The sequence below is a fragment of the Oncorhynchus clarkii genome, chromosome 7 (genome assembly GCF_045791955.1).
Source record: "Oncorhynchus clarkii lewisi isolate Uvic-CL-2024 chromosome 7, UVic_Ocla_1.0, whole genome shotgun sequence".
Lineage (NCBI taxonomy): Eukaryota > Metazoa > Chordata > Actinopteri > Salmoniformes > Salmonidae > Oncorhynchus > Oncorhynchus clarkii.
In genome coordinates this window covers 54,965,303-54,979,520 of record NC_092153.1, presented here as the reverse complement: position 1 = coordinate 54,979,520, position 14,218 = coordinate 54,965,303, and the positions used below count along the sequence as shown (strand labels likewise).

Here is a 14,218-nt window from a genome sequence, read left to right as displayed (position 1 = left end):
GTTAGGACCACCACACAGGAAGAATTGGTTTTGGGGGTGTGTACAGGTCGCAGTGGTGGGTAGTATATGGGGCTTTGGTGACGAAACGGATGGCACTGTGATAGACTGCATCCAATTTATTGAGTAGGGTACTGGAGGCTATTTTGTAAATGACATCGCCGAAGTCAAGGATCGGTAGGATAGTCAGTTTTACAAGGGTAGGTTTGGCAGCATGAGTGAAAGATGCTTTGTTGCGAAATAGGAAGCCAATTCTAGATTTAACTTTGGATTTGAGATGTTTGATGTGAGTCTGGAAGGAGAGTTCATATTGGACGGGCGAGCAGGTGCAGGCAGCGATCGGTTGAAAGCATGCATTTAGTTTTACTTGTATTTAAGAGCAATTGGAGGCCACGGAAGGTGAGTTGTATGGCATTGAAGCTCGTCTGGATGGTTGGTAATCTGTTTGTTGACTTGGCTTTCGAAGACCTTAGAAAGGCAGGGTAGGATAGATATAGGTCTGTAGCAGTTTGGGTCAAGAGTGTGTCCCTCTTCAAAGGGGATGACCGTAGCTGCTTTCCAATCTTTGGGAATCTCAGAAGACACAAAAGAGAGGTTGAACAAGCTAGTAGTAGGGGTTGCAACAATTTCAGCAGATACTTTTAGAAAGAAAGGGTCCAGATTGTCTAGCCCCGCTGATTTGTAGGGGTCCAAATTCTGCAGCTCTTTCAGAACATCAGCTGACTGGATTTGGGAGAAGGAGAAATGTGGAAGGCTTGGGCGAGTTGCTGTGGGGGGTGCAGTGCTGTTGACCGGGGTAGGGGTAGCCAGGTGGAAAGCATGGCCAGCCGTAGAAAAATGCTTATTGAAATTCTCAATTATAGTGGATTTATTGGTGGTGACAGTGAGGGAGGAGGTGTTCTTATTCTCCATGGACTTTACAGTGTCCCAGAACTTTTTTGAGTTTGTGTTGCAGGAAGCAAATTTCTGCTTGAAAAAGCTAGCCTTGGCTTTTCAACTGCCTGTGTATATTGGTTTCTAGCTTCCCTGAAAAGTTGCATATCACGGGGGCTGTTCGATGCTAATGCAGAATGCCATAGGATGTTTTTGTGTTGGTTAAGGGCAGTCAGGTCTGGAGAGAACCAAGGGCTATATCTGTTCCTGGTTCTATATTTCTTGAATGGGGCATGCTTATTTAAGATGGTGAGGAATGCATTAAAAAAAATAACCAGGCATCCTCTACTGACGGGATGAGATCAATATCCTTCCAGGATACCCCGGCCAGGTTGATTAGAAAGGCCTGCTCGCTGAAGTGTTTCAGGGAGAGTTTGACAGTGATGAGTGGAAGTCGTTTGACCGCTGACCCATTACAGATCCAGGCAATGAGGCAGTGATCGCTGAGATCTTGGTTGAAAACAGCAGAGGTGTAGTTAGAGGGCAAGTTGGGTAGGATGATATCTATGAGGATGCCCGTGTTTACAGCTTTGGGGTGGTACCTGGTAGGTTCATTGATAATTTGTGTGAGATTGAGGGCATCAAGCTTAGATTGTAGGATGGTTGGGGTGTTAACCTCTAGCGTCGAGCAATCCCGTATCCGGGAGCGTAATCATAGCCTCAAGCTCATTACCATAACGCAACGTTTCCTATTCATGAAAATCGCAAATGAAATGAAATAAATATATTGAAACAAGCTTAGCCTTTTGTTAACAACACTGTCATCTCAGATTTTCAAAATATGCTTTAACCAAAGCTACACAAGCATTTGTGTAAGAGTATTGATAGCCTAGCATAGCATTAAGCCTAGCATTCAGCAGGCAACATTTTCACAAAAACAAGAAAAGCATTCAAATAAAATCATTTACCTTTGAAGAACTTTGGATGTTTTCAATGACGAGACTCTCAGTTAGATAGCAAATGTTAATTTTTTCCAAAAATATTATTTGTGTAAGAGAAATAGCTCCGTTTTGTTCATCACGTTTGGCTAAGAAATAAAAACTAAAATGCAGTCACTTACAACGCCAAACTCTTTTCCAAATTAGCTCCATAATATCGACAGAAACATGGCAAACGTTGTTTAGAATCAATCCTCAAGGTGTTTTTCACAATTATATTCGATGAAAAATCATTCCTGGCAGTCGGTTTCTCATCAGAGGCAAACGGAAAAATGCTGCAGCTGGAGATTACGCAATAATTGCGACTGCGGACACCAAGCGACCACCTGGTAAATGTAGTCTCTTATGGTCAATCTTCCAATGATATGCCTACAAATACGTCACAATGCTGCAGACACCTTGGGGAAAACGTGGAAAAGGTAAGCTGACTCCTAGCTCCTCCACAGCCATATAAGGAGTCATTGCCATGAGGCGGTTTAAAAAAATGCGGCACTTCTTGATTGTATTTTTATCTGGGTTTTTTCTGTAACATCAGTTCTGTGGCACTCACAGACAATATCTTTGCAGTTTTGGAAACGTCAGAGTGTTTTCTTTCCAAAGCTGTCAATTATATGCATAGTCGAGCATCTTTTCGTGACAAAGAATCTTGTTTAAAACGGGAACGTTTTTCATCCCAAAATTAAAAGTGCGCCCCCTATATCGAAGAAGTTAAGCATGTTCCAGTTTAGGTCGCCTAGCAGCATGAGCTCTGAAGATAGATGGGGACAATCAGTTCACATATGGTATCCAGAGCACAGCTGGGGGCAGAGGGTGGTTTATAGCAGGCGGCGACGGTGAGAAACTTGTTTTTAGAGAGGTGGATTTTTTAAAGTAGTTCAAATTGTTTTGGTACAGACCTGGATTTTTAAAAGTAGAGGTTCAAATTGTTTGGGTACAGACCTGGATAGTAGCCTGCAGAGTTCTGTCCTATCTTTGCAATAGATTGCAACACCGCCCCCTTTGGCCGTTCTATCTAGTCTGAAAATGTTGTAGTTAGGGATGGCGATTTCAGAATTTTTGGTGGTCTTCCTAAGCCAGGATTCAGACACGGCTAGAACATCCGGGTTGGCAGAGTGTGCTAAAGCAGTGAATAAAACAAACTTAGGGAGGAGGCTTCTAATGTTAACATACATGAAACCAAGGTTATTACGGTTACAGAAGTCATCAAAAGAGAGCGCCTGGGGAATAGGAGTGGAGCTAGGCACTGCAGGTTCTGGATTCACCTCTACATCACCAGAGGAACAGAGGAGGAGTAGGATAAGGGTACGGCTAAAAAGCTATGAGAATTGGTCGTCTAGAACGTCCGGAACAGAGAGTAAAAGGAGGTTTCTGGGGGCGATAAAATAGCTTCAAGGTATAATGTACAGACAAAGGTATGGTAGGATGTGAATTGAGTGATGATGAGAGAGATATTGTGTCTAGAAACATCATTGAAACCAGGTGATGTCATCGCGTGTGTGTGGTGGAACTGAAAAGGCTGGAAAAGGTATAATGAGCAGGGCTAGAGGCTCTACAGTGAAATAAGCCAATAAACACTAACCAGAACAGCAATGGACAAGGCATATTGACATTAAGGTGAGGCATGCTTAGTCGAGTGATCATAAGGGTCCAGTGAGTAGTGAGGTTGGTTGGGGTAACGGCGATTCAGACAGCTAGCCGGGCCATCGGTAGCAAGCTAGCATAGGATGGAGGCCTGTTTTTAGCCACCTCGTGCATTTCCGTCGGTAGATTAGTGGTGTTCCGTGTGGTAGAGGGGATCATTCCAATTGGCAAAATAGATATAGTTATAGTGACCCAAGAAAAATTGTCCGATAGACCTATTCAGATAGCAGCCGATAAGACAACTAACGATTAGAGGGCCGCAGATGGGCATTCAGGTAACGTCGCGAGGGAGGGGCCAGTTGGATAACTCCCTCGGGCAAATAACGTCGGTAGTCCAGTCATGAAGGCCCGGTGGGGCTCCGCATCGGCAGTAAAACGGGTCCGGACAGATGATTGTAGCCCAGGAGTGGCTGATGGAACTCTTCAGCTGGCTAGCTCCGGAATAATTGATGTTTGCTCCGGGATCGACGTAAGCCAATAGTCACACCGATAGCAGTTAGCTAGCTGCGAGATCCAGGTGTAAATGTCCAGAGCTTGCGGTTGAAATCCAGGGATATGATGTTTGATTTATTCTACCTTTTATTTCTTTCATCACATTTCCAGTGGGTCAGAGATTTATATACACTCAATTATTACTTGGTAGCATTGCCTTTAAATTGTTTCGCTTGGGTCAAATGTTTCGGGTAGCCTTCCACAAGCGTCCCACAATAAGTTGGGTGAATTTTGGCCCATTCCTCCTGACAGAGCTGGTGTAACTGAGTCAGGTTTGTAGGCCTCCTTGCTTGAGGTCAGGGCTTTGTGATGGCCACTCCAAAACCTTGACTTTGTTGTCCTTAAGCCATTTTGCCACAACTTTGGAAGTATGCTTGGGGTCATTGTCCAGTTGTAAGACCCATTTGCGACCAAGCTTTAACTTCCTGACTGATTTCTTGAGATGTTGCTTCAATACATCCACATCATTTTCCTTCCTCATGTTGCCATCTATTTTGTGAAGTGTACCAGTCCCTCCTGCAGCAAAGCAACCCCACAACATGATGCTGCCACCCCCGTGCTTTACGGTTGGGATGGTGTTCTTTGGCTTGCAAGCCTCCCCCGTTTTCCTCCAAACATAACGATGGTTATTATGGCCAAACAGTTCTATTTTTGTTTCATCAGACCATAGAATATTTCTCCAAAAAGTATGATCTATGTCCCTATGTGCAATTGCAAACCGTAGTCTGGCATATTTATGGCGGTTTTGGAGCAGTAGCTTCTTCCTTGCTAAGCGGCCTTTCAGATTGTGTCGATATAGGACTCGTTTTAATGTGAATATAGATACGCTTGTACCCGTTTCTTCCAGCACCTTCACAAGGTCCTTTGGTGTTGTTCTGGGATTGATTTGCACTTCTCGCACCAAAGTACGTTCATCTCTAGGAGACAGAACGCGTCTTCTTCCTGAGTGGTATGACGGCTGCGTGGTCCCATAGTGTTCATACTTGCGTACTATTGTTTGTACAGATGAACGTTGTACCTTCAGACGTTTGGAAATTGCTCCCAAGGATGAACCAGACTTGTGGAGGTCTACAATCTATTTTCCCGAGGTCTTGGCTGATTTCTTTTGATTTTCCAATGATGTCAAGCAAAGAGGTACTGAGTCTGAAGGTAGGCCTTGAAATATATCCACAGGTACACCTCCAATTGACTCAAATTATGTCAATTAGCCTATCAGAAGCTTCTAAAGCCATGACACCATTTTCTGGAATTTTCCAAGCTGCTTAAAGGCACAATCAACTTAGTGTATGTAAACTTCTGACCCACTGGAGTTGTGAAACAGTGAATTATAAGTGAAATAATCTCTGTAAACAATTGTTGGAAAAACTACTTGTGTCATGCACAAAGTAGATGTCCTAACCGACTTGCCAAAACTATAGGTTTGTTAACAAGACATTTGTGGAGTGGTTGAAAAACAAGTTTTAATGACTCCAACCTAAGTGAATGTAAACTTCCGACTTCAACTGTAGCTAAATTGCTACTATATTAGTGCCAAAATTTAACTGTAGGGTGTCAGCAAATATAATTAAAAGTTTACCCTATTCACCTATGGCAAAGATAATTATCAGACACAGATGGAAGGGAAACATATGTTTCCAGCATGGAACAAAATAGGGGGAAGGGTCGTTCAAAACTCTGGCGCAGTTGTCATGTCAACACATCCGTCAGTGCTGCTGTGAAACGTATCACAAGAGACATGCCAAAACTATGTATTAAAAATGGACATCATTGATGCAAGTTCAATGTTGTTTGAGTTGCTTTGAGTATCACCAAATATGCTTGAGATGATTTTACTACAACACTGCATCCAAGTTGCTTGACATAGGTGTTTCAAAGAACTGTCAGTCAAGGCGAGCTCATGAATATGTGCTCGACACCCACTCAACCGGTCTGTTCAAACTTCCTGGTAGTTAGCCATTGAAAAAAAAAACATTTGATAAAGTACGACTGGATTTTATAATTGCCTGGATTTTTTTCAATTTCGGTAATTCTCTTATAAAATGGGTAAAAAATCATTTATAGCAACCCCGTGTGTAAATTAGGAAATAACAGCTACTTCTCAGAGATTTTTGAATTGTCAAAAGGAGTTAAACAAGGGTGTCCGCTGTCACCATATATATTCGTTATGGCCATCGAAATGCTAGCTATTAAAATCAGATCCAATAACAACAGAGGATTAGAAATCCAAGACATGGACGTATGCCGATGACTCAAGTTTTATATTAAGTCCGCAAGCTTACGTAAGTGTACAATATTACGTATTGTTAGATCTTTAAAAAAAAAAATGTTAAATACAACTTTCACATTACCCTGCAGTTTACCTATAAAATGGGTTGATGCTGAAGTAGACATACTTGGTATTCATATCAAAAAATATATAAATAAGCTCTCCACAATGATTTTCAATAGAAAACATGTACAAATAGACATGGTCCTGCAACCATGGAGAGGTAAATACCTGTCTATTTATGGAAAATTGCCCTGATTAACTCCTTAGTCATATCTCAGTTTACTCACTTACTTATGGTTCTTGTTTTTCAAATTATATGAGCAAAAAATATTTAGCTTTATCTGGGACGCTAAACCAGACAAAATAAAACGTACCTATCTATATAATGAATATGAGTTGGGTGAGTTGAGATTATTAAATATAAAAGCACTAAAGCTTTCTCTAAAAGCTTAATTTATTCAAAAGGTTTACTTGAACCCTAAATGGTTCAAGTGGATTACTAATAAAAGCTCATCGAATTGCCTTTGTGCATATTGCCATGTCTCATTTTCAATTAATTGAAAATTATACTTTTTTCAAAGTATCTCTCTTTTTCAAACGAGCATTGCAGGGCTGGCTACAATTTTAATTTCATCCCCCTGAAAAGATAGAACAAATATTATGGCTACTCAAATGTGCTGGTTGATAGAATACCTGTATTTATGGGAAAGATGTTTGAAAAGGGTATTTTGTTCTTAAATGATATTGTAAATTGGAATGGTAGAGTTATGTCCTTCATGGAGTTATCAGAATGGTACGGGAAGGTCTGCTCAATCCAAGAGTACAACCAATTGATTACAGCAGTACCCCAAAAATGGAGGAAGCAGGGAACTGGTCTGTCTGCCCATAAAGGATCCAAACTGGCAGAGGAATAAAAACAGCATAAACAGGAAAGTATACCAGTTTCATTTGAGGACCAGGATGTTGACAACTGTGCCATACAGATGACAAAATAGTTGGGAAGACATTTTTTGATGTACCGATTCTACGGTACAGGGTGTATGAGATGATATATAAAACACCACAAGATTCAAGACTTCGTGCTTTTCAGCTAAAAATATTATATAGAATTCCTGCGACCAACAAAATGTTGAATAATTGGGTCATAAAATCATGGAAGCTCTGCAGATTTTGTTGTGAGGATACAGAATCAATAGAGCATTTATTTTGGTATTGCCCTCAGGTAGCCTGTTTCTGGTCTCAGGTTCAGGAATGGCTGAAAATGCATAGCATTGATCTAAAATTGACCCTAGAAATAGTACTGTTAGGAGGTCTGGAGAGACTGGGTCAGTCAATTACTAATATACTAATACTCTTAGTAAAAGTATTTATCTTCAACTCGCAATCTGTGGATTCTATTCGATAGATTGAAATTGTATGTTAAACATCACAGCATAGTTGAAAGATATGTGTTGCGTAGAAACCCGAAGTGGGTGGCAAGCAGAGATAGATGGGATGGGCTGAGGGAAGCTGAGGGTTGGGATGTGGAATTGTAGTGGGAGTGGAGTTGCTGTGCGAGAGATAGAATGATAAAAGTTTTAAAAAAGAAAAGTCTAAATAAAACGTAATAAAAATGATGTTTGAATGACACTGAGAGGCAGTGTTTTTACAACTAATGCTAGTTTGCCTGAGGCGGATGCCGTGCAGGTGTTTGTACACATGCATATACACACGCTCTCATTCAAATAAACGCATACAAGAACACACACACACATACGTGTCATGACGTTTCCCTCTTTGGGTACAGCAAGCACCATCCCCCTCTCCCTGCCTCTCTCTGCTCCTTCAACCAGGAGGTCGTAAATTCCTTGAAGAGATTATCTCCTCATGGACACAGTATAAGAGACAGAGTGAATTTCTTCCACCTCACAGAACTTGAGATCCGAACAAATTTCATATTCCGGAGAAGGTATAAAAGGTCGGTGAAGAATCCAGCTACGAACTGGTCCGTTTGTTACAACTTGGGGAAGCTCATGGGAGACGGTGTGGCCACATTACCATAACGCTGTTTATATAATAGCCTCAGATATGAGGTTTACATCTAATTGTTGTATAAGATGAATGAGTGAGTATGATACTGTTTGTAAAATTGTGTAATGTGATTTTGGACTGTTTAATGAAGGAAACTCCAATTCCCTTTTGAGTTGAACTAAATCAGAGGACCGCCCATGAGCCCAGTTAGGGTCAGGCATCCTGGGACAGCAGCCCCTTTTCTGCAATTCCGAATAAAACCCAACTTTGAGAAATTCTCAGTAGACCATGTTTCTCTCAATCACGGGAGGACAAAGGTTGCAGACCATTGCTGAATCTTTTAACCATACCACGTGGTTAAACTCTTAGACTATCGATACCGACAGAATAAGAACAAGTCTTTGATATTAATTACTAGTCTGCAACTAGGAATTCGGTATCATTGAACGCGAAGAACGACAACCGCCAAAACATCCATTCTACATGAATGAATGTCACTCTGAACTATCCGCTATAACCACGACAGAGAGAGACGGATAATTCTACAAAAGAAACAAACTTTTCAACAGCGATCAAGACGATACACTGAGCGTAAATATATATATTGATTGCAATTGTTCCCGAATGAGTGAGCGTTTATGTGTAAAGGATTAGCATTTCAATTGTTATAATTATTAACTCTGTAGTGACTTCTTAGTCGACCCCCACTTCCCTTTTGTCTAACAAGCCGCCATACCGGTTTAGCCCACTAGGGCACATTTTCCTATCATTTCTTGTAACCATATTTACTTTGTTTATTTGTGTGTGCACTTCTGTGATTGTTTAGTTAGTTTATAAATAAATGATTTAAGACAATTGATGTATGGAAGACTCATAGTGAAGACTGGGTTCGTGCAGATAACCAACAATTTACGACGTTTGGAATGAGACTAATGTGAGGTAAAGTAAATAATTCATTAATTCGAAGACTATTGATCAGATATGAAAATATCTGAAAGGTTATATTGGGAAATTATAACTTTGTAATCTGAATATTTTCCTTGGTGCCCCGACTTCCTAGTTAATTACAGTTACATAATTAATGAGTTTAAATCGCGTAATACTAATTACAGAGAATCTTTGATAAAAACTATAAGTCTTCAGTTTAATGATAGTAAAGACACGACACATGTAATAGTGCCAGACATGCACACAAACATATACAGTTGGCAATGCTGTTCTGATTTTAGTTGTCCTTGATGTCCTATGTTTAAAATGTTATTTTTTTAATAATATTTTTTTGCGTTGTTTGCTGCTTTCTTGTGTCTTTATTTTTTCTCTTTAGTTCATTCTCTTGGCTGTTGGTGCATTGGGGGGGGGGGGGGGGTTCTTGGGGGTGGGGAAATAATTGTATTTTTTATTTTTCTTCTTTGGGGGGGCTGTGGGAGGGGTCTCGAATGGTTGAGGGACAGCTATTGGGGAACTGTGGGGGGGATCTTGGAGGGTTCGGGTTCACGTTTATTGGCCTGTTGGGAGATATGTCAACGTGCCCTTGAGCAGGGCATTGACCCTGGATGCTTCAGTGTGTCGCTCTGAATGGGAGTTTGTTGGATGACTGGTATGATGGAGTTGTTGAGCGGCTTCACTGCAAGTATATCGTATGTTTCGGATATTCAATAAAACATTTTTTGGAAATAAAATAAAGAAGGAAATAATAGAGGGATGGGGAGGAGAGAAGGAGAGGAGGGGTGCAAGAAATTAGGGTGACAAGAACTCTCCCATATGATGGCACCATATGCTCCACAACAATGACATTGTTACTGCTGAAGATTGAACTCGCCTTGGAGCTTTTGTTGCCATTGTGGGGTCCATGAAAATTCTACATTTAAAACACACTTGGCCGAACTTTTTTTCTATGTGTCTGGAAAGGAGAGGAGGAAGAGGGGTGGAGGAAAGAGAGAAGGGGGAGAGGGGGGAAGTGGTGTGTTACAGTGGACAAAGGAGATAGGTGAGTCATCACCATGGTGTTCTAAGAGCACTGTTGTGAGTTTACAGCAGCTGTTGTTCCTGCTGGAGGACATGGCTGAGACATTCTATGTGTGTGTGTGTGTGTGTGTGTGTGTGTGTGTGTGTGTGTGTGTGTGTGTGTGTGTGTGTGTGTGTGTGTGTGTGTGTGTGTGTGTGTGTGTGTGGCTGAGACATTCTCCAGTCTATAATAGCCACTGAGACCACGGCTCCCTGTAACCCTAAACCTGGAACTGAACCCAGCCACAGCCCTTAGCCTGCCAGTCTGTGTGTGTGTGTGATGGGTGTTTAGAGGAGGCTACACACTCCTCCATAAAGAGAGACTGACAAGGACAGTGGTCTGAGAGTGTGTGTGTCTGTGTGTCTTTGGACAATGGCTTACCATCCTGGCAGTGCTCTCTCTCTCTCGCTCCCGCTCTCTTCCGCCCGGCCCATAACTCCGCAGCAGCTGCTGGGCATCATGGATGGCCTGGGTGACCACATCCCCCTCTCCCAGAAATCCTGCAGAGAGAGAGAAGGAGAGAGAGAGAGAGGGAAGAAAAGTGAGGAACAAATCGTCATCAGATGTTCAGATGTGCAGGGCACCAACAAAGTGTTGCAAATGTCAAGACAACAGAGTACACTTATTGTTTCAGAGGGAGAGTGTGGGTGGTGACAGACTCGCTGATAGAGCATAAGTCCTAAAGTCAAAGGGGGAACAAGCTCTCTCACACACACACACACACACACACAGAGTGTTGACATGCCTGAAGGTAAAGAATGTCATGAGTGGAAGGAGGTATGTAGTAGAGGTCGACCGATTAATCGGAATGGCCGATTCAAGTTTTCATAACTATCGGTAATCCACATTTTTGGACACCGATTGTGGCCGATTACATTGCACTCCACGAGGAGACTGCGTGGCAGGCTAACTACCTGTTATGCGAGTGCAGCAAGAAGTCAAGGTAAGTTGCTAGCTAGCATTAAACTTATCTTATAAAAACAATCATTCTTAACATAATCACTAGTTAACTACACATAGTTGATGATATTACTAGTTTATATAGCTTGTCCTGGGTTGCATATAATCGCTGTGGTGCCTGTTAATTTCTCATCGAATCACAGCCTACTTCGACAAACGGTTGACGATTTAACAAGCGCATTTGCGAAAAAAAGCACTGTTGTTGCACCAAAGTGTACCTAACCATAAACATCAATGCCTTTCTTTAAAATCAATACACAAGTATATATTTTTAAACCTGCATATTTAGTTAATATTGCCTGCTAACATGAATTTCTTTTAACTAGGGAAATTGTGTCACTTCTCTTGCAAGCAGTCAGGTTATTTGCAGCAGTTTGGGCAGCCTGGCTTGTTGTGACCTGTGTGAAGACAATTTCTTCCTAACAAAGAACATAATTAATTTGCCAGAATTGTACATAATTATGACATAACATTGAAGGTTGTGCAATGTAACAGCAATATTTAGACATGGATGCCACCTGTTAGATAAATACGGAACGGTTCCGTATTTCACTGAAAGAATAAATGTTTTTTTTCACGAAATGATAGTTTCCGGATTTGACCATATTAATGACCTAAGGCTCGTATTTCGGTGTGTTATTATGTTATAATTAAGTCTATGATTTGATATTTGATAGAGCAGTCTGACTGAGCGATGGTAGGCAGCAGCAGGCTCGTAAGTATTCATTCAAACAGCACTTTCCTGCATTTGCCAGCAGCTCTTCAAGCATTGAGCTGTTTATGACTTCAAGCCTATCAACTCCCGAGATTAGGCTGGTGTAACCGATGTGAAATGGCTAGCTAGTTAGCAGGTTGTGCGCTAACAGCTTTTCAACTGGTGACGTCACTCGCTCTGAGACCTTGAAGTAGTTGTTCCCCTTGCTCTGCAAGGGCTGCAGCTTTTGTGGAGTGGTGGGTAACGATGCTTCGAGGGTGGCTGTTGTCGATGTGTCCCTGGTTCAAGCCCAGGTAGGGGCGAGGAGAGGGAAGGAAGCTATACTGTTACACTGGCAATACTATAGTGCCTATAAGAACATCCAATAGTCAAAGATATATGAAATACAAATGGTTTAGACAGAAATAGTCCTATAATTTCTATAATAACTACAACCTAAAACTTCTTACCTGGGAATATTGAAGTCTCATGTTAAAAGGAACCACCAGCTTTCATATGTTCTCATGTTCTGAGCAAGGAACTTAAACGTTAGCTGTTTTACATGGCACATATTGCACTTTTACAACACTTTGTTTTTGCATTATTTAAACCAATTTAAACCATCTAAACAGGTTTCATTATATACTTGAGGTTAAATTGATTTTATTGATGTATTATATTAAGTTCAAATAAAAGTGTTCATTCAGTATTGTTGTAATTGTCATTATTACAAATAAATCGTCCAATTAATTTGTATCGACTTTTTTTGGTCCTCCAATAATCGTTATCTATGTTGAAAAATCGTTATCGGTCGACCTCTAGTATGTAGGTGTTGTGTGTGTGTGTGTGTAGCATAAATGTGTGTGTGCAGACAGACCCAGGTTAAGTGCAGGTCGTGAGGGGCTGTCTCTATGGTTGTCTCTGGGTCTATACCCCCCCTGCAGTGTCAACGTGCCCAGCTCAAAGGACTGCGGGCTGGGGATGTTCCCAATGTCCATCCCCTTGGGCTTGGAGGTCAAGTTCAGAGGCTGGCTGGCTTCCTAAGGGGAAAATATACAAGAGACTAGACCATCAGGGGTGTGTCAGCACAACACAGAAACACAGAAACACAATACACTACACTGCTTATACGCTGAGTAAATATTTAAAAAACACACAACGTACAGTTCTCATCCATGTCAATATAATAAACACACACACACACCGAGGTATGAGGTGGGTGTGTATGTGTTAGGGTTATGCATGACAGATATGTAATCTCACACCTCTGTAGTGTTTCTTTAATCTAACATTTCTGTTGCATGTTCTTTCTCTTTGTCCTGATTACTTTGTTTAGTTATTTATGTGATGCTCTTTTCCACTTGAGAACCAACTGTGCAGAAAGAGCATGCATTGCGCACACAATTGTGAATGGGGTGTAGTGTACCAGAAACATCCATTGTTAATTTGGAGTGCATTGTTTTGACAGTGTTTTCAAAGAGATCTAGCCTGTATCTGTAGTCCTAAGAGAGCTAGCTTCTTAAGCATAAATCATAGTCCACGGAAGCTGAGGCATATTAGTTCGGCCACAGGGCCAAACGTGCACCTCCCCACAATTTCCAACCAACCCGTCTCCCGGTACGAGTCCTCTATTCATTTGAATGTGATGACAGTTGGAGAAATTGATTGAGCTGAGTTGAGAATTCGAAAAGTATGAAAGCCAACGGTCCAATATTCTAGAACACTGCTGTGTGTACACGTTTTGGACTACAGTATGATGAACCCTTTAGGCCCATACATAGTTCAGGCTTCAGCCACTAACATGACATTTGCACAAAAATACAAGTAAATCTATGCTAAAATAATGCTTGCACCTGTGCAGTATTTGCAGCTGTTATTTTCAGGAAGGGAATAAATACAGAAAAGAAAAGACATGGAACTGTCTTTATAGAAACATTAACATCATTTGCTTCCCTTTTATATTTTATTCCCTCGGCAAACGAACAGGTGCAAAGCTTGAATCTGGACATAGGTGCTACTGTAAAGTATAGTGTATAGTATAGTGTATAGTATAGCCAGTTCCACTGCATTTTTTCATTGTTCCCCTCTAATCAGGGACTGATTTAGACCTGGGACACCAGGTGTACGCAATTCATTATCAGGTACTTTGTAGGGTAAGAGTCAAATAACCCTGGTATAGTGTATAGTAAATTATAAACTGGGTGGTTCGAGCCCTGAATGCTGATTGGCTGTGGTATATCACGGCGTATACCACGGGTATGACAAAACATTTATTTTTA

The 14,218-nt window shown here is 41.3% G+C and overlaps 1 protein-coding gene across 6 annotated transcripts in view; it reads right to left on the bottom strand.

Moving 5' to 3' along the window:
• The window catches only part of LOC139413477 (transcription factor SOX-13-like), a 70,286-nt gene that overhangs the window by 8,325 nt on the left and 47,743 nt on the right, over positions 1 to 14,218 (bottom strand). For all 6 annotated transcript variants that reach the window (XM_071160930.1, XM_071160928.1, XM_071160929.1 and 3 more), the window contains 2 exons: positions 12,817 to 12,979; positions 10,667 to 10,785 (listed from right to left, as the gene is read on the bottom strand). In XM_071160930.1, the coding sequence (XP_071017031.1) occupies positions 10,667 to 10,785; positions 12,817 to 12,979 (282 nt within the window). The remainder of the gene's footprint in view (positions 1 to 10,666; positions 10,786 to 12,816; positions 12,980 to 14,218) is intronic.